Source organism: Apium graveolens, chromosome 4 (genome assembly GCF_009905375.1).
Source record: "Apium graveolens cultivar Ventura chromosome 4, ASM990537v1, whole genome shotgun sequence".
Taxonomy (NCBI): Eukaryota; Viridiplantae; Streptophyta; class Magnoliopsida; order Apiales; family Apiaceae; genus Apium; species Apium graveolens.
The window spans coordinates 66537378-66549937 of record NC_133650.1 but is presented as its reverse complement, the minus strand read 5'-3'; the positions used below and the strand labels follow the sequence as shown (position 1 = coordinate 66549937).

General features: G+C 36.3%; 1 protein-coding gene and 1 non-coding gene across 8 annotated transcripts; both read left to right on the top strand.

The window, feature by feature from the left end:
- The first annotated feature begins 200 nt into the window (after positions 1-200).
- LOC141716761 (mitogen-activated protein kinase 11-like) lies at positions 201-4334 on the top strand. 7 transcript variants are annotated; one of them, XR_012573341.1, is made up of 6 exons: positions 201-474; positions 1715-2120; positions 2314-2441; positions 2564-2623; positions 3576-3960; positions 4280-4334. XR_012573341.1 is itself a non-coding variant. In XM_074518944.1 (6 exons), the coding sequence occupies exons 2-6, from the start codon at positions 2012-2014 to the stop codon at positions 4298-4300; spliced, it is 375 nt and encodes a 124-aa protein (XP_074375045.1). In that variant the 5' UTR covers positions 201-474; positions 1712-2011; the 3' UTR covers positions 4301-4334. The 7 variants fall into 7 exon arrangements, 3 of the variants coding, with proteins under 3 accessions (XP_074375045.1, XP_074375046.1, XP_074375043.1); XR_012573338.1 differs by having other exon boundaries at positions 1712-2120; XR_012573339.1 differs by having other exon boundaries at positions 201-622; positions 1712-2120.
- A 3277-nt stretch (positions 4335-7611) lies between these two features.
- Positions 7612-7718, top strand: LOC141722682 (small nucleolar RNA R71). The gene has a single exon (XR_012575687.1). It is a non-coding gene; the product is annotated as a small nucleolar RNA R71 (small nucleolar RNA).
- The last annotated feature ends 4842 nt before the right edge of the window (positions 7719-12560 follow it).

Below are 12560 nucleotides of genomic sequence, written 5' to 3'. Positions count from 1 at the left end.
TCGCTTGAAAACCGATGTTAAAGGTGTTGTAAGACATCAGTATCTTAACCAACCGATGTCTATAATCATTTAAAAAATAAAATAAAAAAGGCTTGCTTCTTTCTTTCACCGTTTTATACACCAAAAAATTTCCCCCCCTTAACCAAAATTATATTCTCAGTTTTCCCCCTTAACCAAAACCTTTTCCCCCTCTTTGTCTCTCTCATTCTCTCTTCTCTCTCTCTCACTCTCTCGTCTCTTTCTCTTTTCTCTCTCTCTTCTCTCTTCTCTCTTCTCTCTTCTCTCTCATATCTTACTGTCTCTTTTCTCACTCATCTCTCACTGCCTCTCTTCTCACTCACTCTCTCTGACCTAAAACCCCTATTTTGTACAAACCTATTTATATGAATTAAACTCGATTAATTCATAAATAGAGCTTGATTGGTTCTGAAGAGGCTTAAAAGAAGTCTGGAGTACTCGATTAGTATGATAAAAGTATGTTTCTTTCGAATTTATTTTCAAATTTTATGTTTTGATTTTAATCGAGTTTGTTTACAGGTCGACAAAGTTATAAGGTCGTTTAGTAATCGGAGCTCTTTTGCTTTGTGATATGGCTCATATTAGTGGCCTCGTTGCTGCTCATGTATTATTTGTATATTTATTTGTGTTTATTATATGGACTTAGATATGGAGTTTTTATTAAATGTTGATACCAGAATTATGATGTGATTAATAACGAGGGTACGTTCAAAATTATAGACTGATGCTTTGTTACATTAAAGGCACGTGGATAGTGTTCTTTGCAAAATCCTTGGTTTTGAGATTATAGATGTTAATTTGCATATTTCAATTATAATGTGTGGTAGTTCTTGAGAGGACATGATATTAAGTGTTATTGTATCTTGAGTGTGTTCTTAATTCTTGCAAGGTGTAGCATTCTGCAAGGATAAAGGTCTGGTGTCACCAAAATTGCAATTTGCATCCATGAGTGACATTATGTCTAGACCCATTAAGAGGCCTCATAGGCCAAGTAAGTATTCATCTTTCGAAACTCAAGTTTTCTTCAACTCATAGTTCCCAAATTTCAGTCTTGCTTATGAGCACCAGTTATCTGATCTTCGATAACTTGTTTCCACAATGTGGGTGTTATTTGCTAACTTCGGCCACAATTTTGTTTTAACTTCGGTTCTTGCTTGAATTCTTGGTCTTTTATTCTCTGTATTTTCTTGAACTGCATCTTTTTTAATCATACAGCGAGATCATCCCAACAGGGTAACTCTCTCTCTCTCTCTCTCTCTCTCTCTCTCTCTCTCTCTCTCTCTCTCCCAGAATCAGAAATTTTCATCTTCTGTTTGTTACATTTGAAAGTTGCATTTATTTTTGTGAAAAAATAACAAATAAAAGTTGCATTTATATTTGTGATCCTGTTACTGAAATAATGCTTTACAAGCTTACTTTATAGTAACTGGAATATCTTTGACATTAGCTTATCGTCAAGTTCTGCACTTGGTTAATAGCAGCTGTAAAATATTTTGCAGAATTCAATAGCAATTAATTTGTATGACGTCCTGTGTATTATGCATATAATTGAAGATATATGTGTAAAATTACTGACTTCTCGAGGATTACATATGTGTGGTTATGGATTTTTACTTTACAACCTTCAATTGGTAAATTTTCTAATTGTAATTATATGAGAGTTCTTATTTTATGTATAATTATGATGTTGCAGCAGGTGAAAACATATGACAATTTCATTGGGTGTGGTGATGCCAACCGATACAAAAATCTGGAGTATATTGGGCAGGAAAGCTATGGAATTGTTTATTCTGCTATTGATGCATATACTAATGAAAAGGTGGCGATATAGAAAATATCAGATGTTTTTAGGGATGTTCCTCGAGCTGTTAAGGTTTTAAGGGAGATTAAATTATTAAGGCTATTACAATATCCAAATATTGTTGAAATTAAGAGCATTTTAGTCCCACCCTCAAGTGACACCTTCAATAACATATCTGTGGTTTTGGAGTATATGGACTCAGATCTTCGTAAATTTATTGCATCCATTGATAATTTGACAGCAAAGGACTATAAATCTTTTATGTTTCAGATCCTACATGCAGTGAAGTTTATGCATGCAGGTAAACGATGACAAGGCAATTGATGTATGTTTCAATTTTTTTGTGCAAGAGTTTTATATTTCAATTTGTCTAGAGCTTATATTGTTAATTTGATCTTGTGTTGGATAAACCCTGAAAAGGTCCTTGGAGGGAGGCCAAGGGGGATATTGGCCTACTTTGTATGTTAAATCTCATTATTTTTGTTTGGTTTCAGCTAATGTGTACCATCTAGACCTTAAACCGGGAAATATATTAGAAAACCGTAATGGCTTGATTAAAGTATGTGATTTTGGACTATCTAGAGTTGCCTTTAGTGAGCCATCAAAAGAATGGCACCACACGGTCAGTCTTTCATATCGTGCACACGTTAATTATAATTTTTGACATATTATTTGCCTTCAATATATAAGAAATAATCTAGAACTCTAGTAAAGTCCTATCTTCTTACATGGCATACCTTGCAGGGTTATGTTGTTACAAGATCGTATAGGCCTCCTGAGATTTTTGGATCAGAGTTATCTAAGGTATATTCGACCTGCAATGGTCTACCTTTTCAAGCCCAATACAGTTTATACGTCTCTCTACAGTTAATGCAACTGTGTTTTGCTTGATGTATTAGCATCATTATATATATTATATTGGTATTAAGTTGTTTTAGCTCAGGTTTTTAGTTGAATACAATTGTATTGTACAAAGCTTTATAGAGATCTAGAGGATGATGATTTATTTATTTGATTAGAAGTATGTAATGGAAGTAAAGAATCATGCACATTTTGTTATATTACCCTAACATATTATGATCATTTATGAGAGTCTTTACTCTGTTCTCAGATTTTTTTCAAACCTAAAGAACTGTAATTATTAACTAACTATTCATTGATAAATTATATATTTCTGTATGTATATTTCTAGCAGTTCGATAACAGGATTTAACATAATCAACCAGTCAATTTTATTTTCTTCTCCGAAATAGAAAGAACATGAAAGGTGGTAATAGTCATTGTAAATAGAATTTGAAGTGTTCAATTACTTGCTGTTGTTATGTTGTTTCCGTAATATTGTCTTATTTTCTTAATACAATCCATTCGTAGTATCCATATGCTATTGATATCTGGAGCATTGGCTGCATTTTTGCTGAGATTATGACGGCAAAGCCACTATTTTCATGAAAAACTCTTGCATCACATCTAGATTTGATCACTAACCTTATTAGAACACCGTCAGCCGACACCATATCTGGGGTGCAGAGCATACTTCTATGGAAACAAGTTTTGATATGATGTTCGATATTTTTTGATAAATACCTCCAGAATTTGATGTCTGCGATACTTTTCACTTAATTAATAATACCCCAAATGTTTTCTTCATCCTTGTGATTAAGAACTTACAGTAACATTATGGTAGGACTTTGAATGATATTGTTTTGTCATCTACATATTTGAGAATATTCTGATTGTAAGTTTCTATACAAAATAGGTGGCAATGATTGAAGCATACCTGCGTGCTAATAAAATGTTTATGGACTATAATGAGGTAAGGGTTTGTATCATACTAATGCTGCAACAAATTTAAGTTCAGTTGGTTTATTGTTATATTATACCTTTCCCTCTCCCCAATGTTACCTCAAGTCGATAGAGCATACTCATCTTACTTGAGTCTAGATCTTGAAGAAGTCGAACCTTGTATTTCTGGTCCAAAAAGGTATGTCATATACCAGTTGCTGTTCTATAATATTAGCATCTATGTATTTTGAGTCAGAAATGTGCTAATTGCAAACCTTAACAAGCCTCACGACCGGGTACCTTTAAAGGATATGAAGGCTGATTGGCATTTTTGTCTCGATAACAAAGTTGGATTTAAGGTGAGTCTTTAAACAATCAATATCACTTTCATTTTTTTACTAACCATGACAAATCCCTGTTTGGTACACTTGAGACTAATTCTGTCCCATTCAACTCTTCATGGAAAATTGCCCATTTATGTGTTTGTCGAAATTAGACTAGACATTAAAATATTTTTAACTACTCCATTGCTCCTAAAACTTGATCAAGTTTTAATAATTGCAGGTGGAATCTAAAAATCTATTCGCTTGTAGTATCATTCTCTTTGGTTGTCTTTTATTAATATCTGCAATAGGTATCTTTAGTTTACATTTCCTCTAACCTGTGTTTACAATGCAGGGTTTTGTTGTACCAAAATAGGCACAAGAAAAGTTGCTACATTCTCGTTCCATGGGTGGATTGGATTTTGGTTGTAGATATATAAATATTGGTTGTTTGTTGGACGTCGGAATGATTAGATGTTGGTTGTCAGAGAATGTGGTTGGATTTTGCTTGTATACTGGGAAGTTTATTTAGTATATTTTTGGTTGTTTGTTGGATGTTGATTTAGTATTTTTTTTTTCTTTTGTCTGGGTTTATGCACAAATGCACATGCTTATTTTTTTTTAAAAAGAACTCAAATATCAGTTCTTGTTATAAAACTGATATCGGTTCTTGTTATAAAACTGATGTGAAGGAACTGAAAACACATCACCTGCTTAAATTAAAAACGATGTCTAAACTAACAAAACAGATCGAATTATAGGAATGAAAACGATGTCTAAAATGTTAAAACACATCGCTTTGTGCAAGTATATAAAAGTAAATCAAAAGAAAACTGATGTCTTCTAGAACAATGTACATAGGTTTAATTCACGCAACCGATGTTAAAGTAGAAGTTTCACATCGCTTCCTCAAGTAAAACTGATGTTATAAGTTATGTTTAACGTTGGTTGAGTAAAATAAACCGATGTAAAATAGAGAGTAAGACATCAATTTTCTTAAGAATCTGATGTCTATCATAAAAAAGTTTTTCCATGTTATATGTTTATAGTGCTTCTTAACCTCCTAAAGACCATTTTTCACAATCTAGTTTTAACATGTTATTAAAAAAAGGGCTAATTATACATCAGTTTGCTAAGAAAACCAATCTCTATGTACATCTTTAACATCGGCTAAAAACCGATGTTAAAGACCCCTACCTTTCTCTACACATGAGAAGACATCGGTTTGAAAAAAAAGACATCGGTTTATAACCGATGTCTAAGGGCATTTTTCTAGTAGTGAATAGCCATCCAGAAGACAATAATACTCATGACCGGCCCACCTGTCAAGCATCTGAACAATAAATGGAAGAGGGAAGTGATCCTTTCTCGTGGCCTTGTTCAACTTTCTGTAATCCATGCATACCCTCCATCCTGTGACTGTTCGAGTGGGGATGAGCTCGTTCTTCTCATTTGCTACCACAGTTATACCTCCTTTCTTCGGTACACATTGCACGGGGCTCACCCAAGAACTGTCAGAAATAGGATATATGATTTCTGCATCTAGCCACTTCAGAATTTCTTTCTTCACCACTTCTTTCATGATAGGATTAAGTTGACGTTGTTGCTCAACAGTCGGCTTACTACCTTCTTCTAGCAGAATTTTATGCATGCAGTACGAAGGGCTGATCCCTTTGATATCTGCTATAGTCCATCTGATAGCCAATTTGAATTCTCTCGAAATCCTCAAGAGCTTGTCCTCCTCACTACCTGAAAGTTCAGATGCAATGATAACAGGTAAAGTAGATGCATCACCTAAAAAGGCATACCTCAAGTGTTCAGGCAATGGTTTAAGCTCCAAAGTAGGTGCTTCCTCAATAGATGGTTTGAGCTTTCCTTCAGCATTCTTGAGATCAGAAGTACCAAGAGATTCAAATGGCATGTCTAGCTTTCGACTCCAAGGAGAAGCATTTAGATATTCTAGTTGCTCATTGCCATCCTCATCATCACTGTCAAACTCCCCCACTAAGGCTTTCTCTAATGCATCAGACATTAGCATATGATCAAATTCTGAAGTTATCGCAGAATCAATCAAATCCACCTTTAAGCACTCCTCGTCTTCTGTAGGGAATTTCATCGCTTTGAATACATTGAATGTCACATCCTGATCCTGCACCCTCATAGTAAGTTCACCTTTCTGCACATCTATCAAGGTACGACCTGTAGCCAAGAAAGGTCTTCCCAAGATTATGGGGATCTTCTTATCTTCCTCGAAATCCAAAATGATAAAGTCTGCAGGGAAGAAGAGCTTATCCACCTTTACTAACACGTCTTCCACTATGCCTCGTATATGTAATATACGAGACATAGTGGAAATTCAACCAATATGTAATAGAACGATCAGCCAATTGTAGAGACATGTAGGTGGGCTTTGGATCAGGAAAATTCAACTTTTTGAAGATAGACAACAACATCAGATTGATGCTTGCTCCCAAATCGTACAGGCACTTGTCAAAAGACAACTTGCCAATGGTGAAGCTACCTGGATCTTTAAGCTTTGGAGGTAATTTTTGTTGCAGCACGACACTGCACTCTTCCGTTAGAGCCACGGTCTCAAGGTCATCCAGTTTCACATTCCTTAAAAGAATACTCTTCATGAATTTCGCATAACTAGGCATTTGCTCCAGAGCCTCAGTCAAAGGTATGTTGATGTGAAGTTTCTTGAACACCTCCAGAAACTTACCGAACTGCTTATCCAATTTTTGTTGTTGCAATCTCTTAGAGAAAGGTGGTGGAGGATAGAGCTGTTTCTCCCCTGTATTACCCTCAGGCAGAGTGTGTTCAATAGTAGTCTTCCTTGGTTCCACCGCTTTCTCTTTTTGCTTCTCTTCTTCATCAACAACTTCAGCTTCTCCGTCTTTCATTTTTTCAGCATTAGCAACTTTTCCAGACCTTAAGGTAATAGCCTTGACTTTCTCTTTAGCTTCCTTCCTTCCTTCAGCAACTAGGAAGTGTGCCAGGTTGACGATTGAGCACTGCATTGGCTATTTGACCGATTTGATTTTCCAAGGTCTTGATAGAAACAACCTGACTTTTACACAACAGCTTCAGTTCCTCGAAATCAGCACTAGAAGGTGGCGCAACACATCTTTGTTGAGGATATGATTGCCTTTAAGCATAATGCTGTGGTTACTAGAATCCAGGTGGATTAAACTATTTACTTATGCCTTACTGATATGGTTGTTGAATAGCATTCTGATTATTGCTCCAGCTGAAATTGGGATGATTTATGTTGTTAGGATGATAGGTAGCTGGCACAGGCTGCTGCGGTCGCTGATAATTGTTCACATAATGAACAGATTCATTAATAAGAGAACACTGATCCGTAGCATGAGAACCTGCATAAAGCTCACAGACCATAGCTATCTGATTGACTCCATAGGTGGCTAAAGAATCGACCTCCAAGACAGCACTTGGAGCTGCGCTGCAATAGCTGTAGCTGCATCAACTTCCAGAATACCTGCTACCTTCCCAGGCATCATCCTTTGAGTTGGGTTTTGATGCTCATTTACAGCCATAGTTTCAATAAGATTATAAGCCTCAATATAGATTTTGGCCCACAAGGCGCCTCCAGCTGCTGTATCGAGCATGGGCCGAGATTGGGCCCCCAAACCATTATAGAAACCAGTGATCACCATCCAGTCAGGCATACCATGATGTGGACACTTTCTCAACATCTCCTTGTAGCGCTCCCAAGCTTCGCACATAGATTCTGTTGGTTGCTGCGCAAACTGAGTAAGAGCACTCCTCATAGCTGCAGTCTTTGCTATTGGATAGAACTTTACCAGAAACCTTTGCACATGATCTTGCCAAGTAGTGATGGACCCAGCTGGTTCAGAATGTAACCAGTCCTTAGCTTTATCCCTCAGAGGGAATGGGAAAAGCCTCAGCTTGATAGCCTCATCAGTTACACCATTATATTTGAAAGTACTACAGATCTCGACAAAAATCCTGATATGCATGTTGGGGTCTTCAGTTGCAGCACCTCCAAAAGAAACAAAATTCTGTACCATCTGAATAGTGCCCGACTTGATTTCAAAAGTGTTAGCCTGAATAGCCGGATGAAGGATGCTTGACTGAATGTCATCAATTTTAGGCCGAGAAAAGTCCATAAGAGCTGGATCTGCCGGAACTATACGATCACCCATGATTACTGGTTCTTTCAGCTCACTCTCTTTATCCGAATCTTCAAAATCTATCTTCTCCAAAATATCAAGAACTGAGTCTGTCTCCTCATCATCCGTATCTAAATTCCTCTTGCGAGTACGAGAACATGTTTGCATAAACGCTCGCAAAAGTACCTAAAACACAACCAGAAATGATAAGTAACACATCTTAATCAATGAGTCCTAATGTGTTGGATTTTAATCACAGCGGGGGCATGGCAAAACACTTTTACACATATAAAATCCAAATAAAAGCATATAAATCGTGGTAAGAACATAGGGATCGAATCTAACCTTTAAAATAATTCGGAGACAACGATCAGAGATCCTTAGCAGTTGCTCCTCAAGTGTGAAGCACTCCACCGGTATCCACCAAGAAAACGATGTTAAGGAGGAGGAAGGAGGTGGAGAGAATTGGGTTTTCCAAACTTTTTGGGTTTTTGTAGTTCTTAGGTTCAAATAAAAATAGGGTCTATAATAGTGTATTTATAGGCAAAATTTTCAGTTGAAATTTTCCCATAAATATTATTATAATTATCCCATTTATTATTCTCATTAATAATTAAAACACCTTTTAATTATTAATCCTTTTTCTAAACACTTTAGAAATAATTCTCTCTCTTGATTTAATTTCCAAAAATTAAATCCTTAATAAATAATATTAAGAACTTTTCTTAATTAATTTATAATCAATTAAATCTCATTTAATTAATTATTAAATTTGCCAATTAATTATTTATTTCACAAATAAATAATTATTAGCCATTATTAATTAATTCTTCCACCATTAAATCATTCTCTTTTTATGGTATGACCCTGTAGGTTCAATATTAAGCCGGTAGTAGAAATAAATAATAATAAAACTATTTTATCATTATTTATATAAATTCTCTAATTTATTAAATATGATTAATTAATTAATCACATTTATTCTACATCGTGAGGGATACTTCTCAACATATCGCGACTATCCGGATAATATGAATTCACTGCTTAGAATACCAAGAACCTATTCAGTGAATAGTTACCGTACAATAAACTCCTTCTACCCTACAATGTCCCGATTAAATACAAGGCATGGATCTCGTGTCAAGCCTATCTAATTTAATCACTTGCTTACCATTTACTATGCGTAGTTCTATGCAAATTAGAAACTCCTTTCTAATTTCATTCACTCTGGCCAGAGATTCCTGAACTAGCATAAGTGGATCAGCCTTGAACATTCGCTTCCTTCACTGGAAGGGGTAGATCCTTTATTGATCATACACTATCTTTGTGTACAAATTCCTATACCCAGTAGAGCCCTAATAATTGTCCCTGGAGACTAAGAACTAAACCAAAGCATAGTGCAGTGTACACAAGATGACTATGATGACCTTAAATCTAAGGATACTTGTACAACTATCACTATGTGAACAACTGCTGACACGTGAGTGAACTCCATCAGTTGTTCAGCTGTGCGAGTCATGTTCAGTGAACTTATTCTATAATAAGCACCTACATACTAGCTATAGTGTCACCACACAAATGTCTATGAGAACAGACATCCTTCATAATGAAGCAAGCATAGTATGTACCGATCTCTGTGGATTATTAATTACCAGTTAGTAATCCTACGACCAGGAACTATTTAAGTTTAGAGTTATCATCTTTTAGGTCTCACTATTATGATCTCATCATAATCCATAAAAAGCTTTACTCTAAACTATGGTATATCTTATTTAAACACTTAAATAGATAGAACCCGTAATAAAAATAAAATAAGTCTTTTATTAATATCAATGAAATCAAAACAGATTACACAGGAAGTTATTCCTAAATCCTAATTCATGATTGGACTTAGGACATATTCCTTTCAATCTCCCACTAGTACTAAAGCCAATCACTCTGGTATCTAATACCCATCTTGTCTTTATGACGATCAAAGTGACTTTCATAAAGTAGCTTTGTGAGTGGGTCTGCTATGTTGTTATGTGTGTCAACTCTAATTCAATACAATACAAGAAATGTTACCGCGCTCCCACTAACCCTTTTATAGACGCATGGTTCATCTACGTTTTTGATAAAATCAAACTCTTTGATTGTCTCATCAAAACGAATGTTCCATCTACGAGAAGCTTGCTTTAAACCACATATGGTTCGCAGTAGCTTATATACTAGGCTTTCATTTCTCTTGGAAAGAAAACCATCTGGCTATATGCCATATCTCATAGTCGTAGTAAGCAGCAATCGCAATCAAATTCCGAACTGATTTTAACAGGGCCACAGGTAAAAGGTTTCATCAAAGTCAATCCATTGCCTTTGTTTGAATCCTTTTGCCACAAGCCTGGCCTTATAGGTCTCCACCTGGCCATCTGCTATAATCTATCTTTTGTATACCGTATACATAGATTCCATTCTGGATTTCATGGCACTATGCCATTTTTCTGAGTCAACACTACTCATAGCCTCATTATAGGTCATAGGGTCGTCATCAATGATCGACAACTCATTGTCATTCTTAATGACAAGGCCATATTACCTCTCAGGTTGGCGAGACACTCTCCCTGATCTATGAATGGGTTGTTCCACAAAAGGTTGTTCAGTCAGAACAGGTGTTTCCACTTGAACCGTAGTAGTTTGTGCTTCTTGAACTTCATCAAATTCAATTTTGCTCCCACTGTTTCCTTCAAGGATAAACTCCTTTTCCAAGAAGGTAGCATGTCTGGAGACAAACACCCGATGATCGGTGTAAAAGTAATACCCTAAAGTCTCTTTAGGATATCCCACAAAACTACATTTTACGGATCGATATTCCAGCTTATCTGGGTCAACTTACTTGACATAAGCTGGGCATCCCCAAATCTTAACGTGTTTAAGACTCGGTTTCCTTTCTTTCCATATCTCATACGGAGTTTGAGTAACAGATTTGGAAGGCACCTTATTCAGTAAATATGCTGAGGTTTCCAATGCATAACCCCATAGGAATACTGGAAGATTCTCATAGCTCATCATGGACCGAACTATGTCTAATAAAGTTCGATTTCTCCTTTCAGATACCAATCTGGAGGAGTCCACTGGGAGACTATACCATTTACTTTGAGATAATCTAGAAACACTCCATTAAAGTATTCACCACCTCGATCTAATCGAAGAATTATAATACTATGTTTGGTTTGTTTCTCCACTTCATACTTATACTCTTTGAACTTTTCAAAGGCTTCAGACTTGTGTTTCATCAAACACATATCCGAATCTAGATCTATCATCTATGAAAGTAATGAAGTATGAAAATCCACCCATGGCTTGCTTAGACATTGGTCCACATACATCTGTGTGTACCATTCCTAGCAAATTTGCAGCCCTCTCTCCATGTCTACTAATTGGAGACTGCAGTGCCACAATGAAGTGAGATTTTCATCATCCCTTTTCTTTTATTAGTTTGTTCAATCTGAAGTAAATTATGTCACATTTATACAGACCATTATTTAAAGCACCACGTCCATAAAGAATATTATCTCTAAGAATAGAACATTCATTATTCTCAATAATAAATGAAAATCTAGCCAAGTCTAACATGGGAATAATATTCCTCACAATCGAGGGAACAAAATAACAATTATTTAAAACAATAGTCTTGCCCGTAGGCATATGTAAATGAAATGATTCTACATCTATAGCAGCAACTCTTGCTCCATTTCCCATCAGTAGAATCACCTCCTCTTCCTCAAGAGTCCTACTTCTCCTTGGTCCCTGCAACAAATTACAGATTTGAGAACCACAGGAGGTATCTAATACCCAAGTAGAAATTTGATTTAATGACATATTCACTTCTATCATGAACATACCTGAATCAGAAGCGGTAGTCTCACTACCCTTCTTCTTCTTCAATTCTGTAAGGTAAACCTTGCAGTTCCTCTTCCAGTGCCCCACCTTGTTACAGTGAAAGCAAACAACTTTGCTCTTGGGGTCTTCAGCTTTTGGTGGAACCGGCTTTTCTTCACCTACCTTCTTCTTCTTCGAAGAGTTCCTCTTCCTTTTCTTAGGATTGGAACCTTCACCAATTAGAAGAACAAAACTCTTCTTAGGGGGAAAATTCGATTCCGCAGTCTTCAACATGTTGTGGAGTTCAGGAAGGCTGACATCCAACTTATTCATATGAAAGTTCACAACAAACTGCGAGAACGAACTCGGAAGCGATTGCAAGACCAAGTCTTGGCTCAGCTCCCCATCCATGGCAAAACCAAATTGTCCAAGACGTTCAATTAAATTGATCATCTGAAGTACATGGTCATTCACAGATGATCCCTCAGACATCCTACAACCGAACAACTCCTTTGATATCTCATATCGAGTTATCCTCCCTGCCACATCATACAACTCTTGTAGATGCATGAGGATAGTGTGAGCATCCATATGCTCATGTTGCTTCTATAGCTCAATGTTCATGGA

Coding starts and splice junctions, on each gene's coding strand:
- LOC141716761 (XM_074518942.1), top strand. CDS start 2,012: ATGGACTCAGATCTTCGTAAATTTATTGCATCCATTGATAATTTGACA. Junction 2,121..2,313: donor AGTGAAGTTTATGCATGCAG/GTAAACGATGAC, acceptor GTTTGGTTTCAG/CTAATGTGTACCATCTAGAC. Junction 2,624..3,575: donor TTGGATCAGAGTTATCTAAG/GTATATTCGACC, acceptor TATACAAAATAG/GTGGCAATGATTGAAGCATA.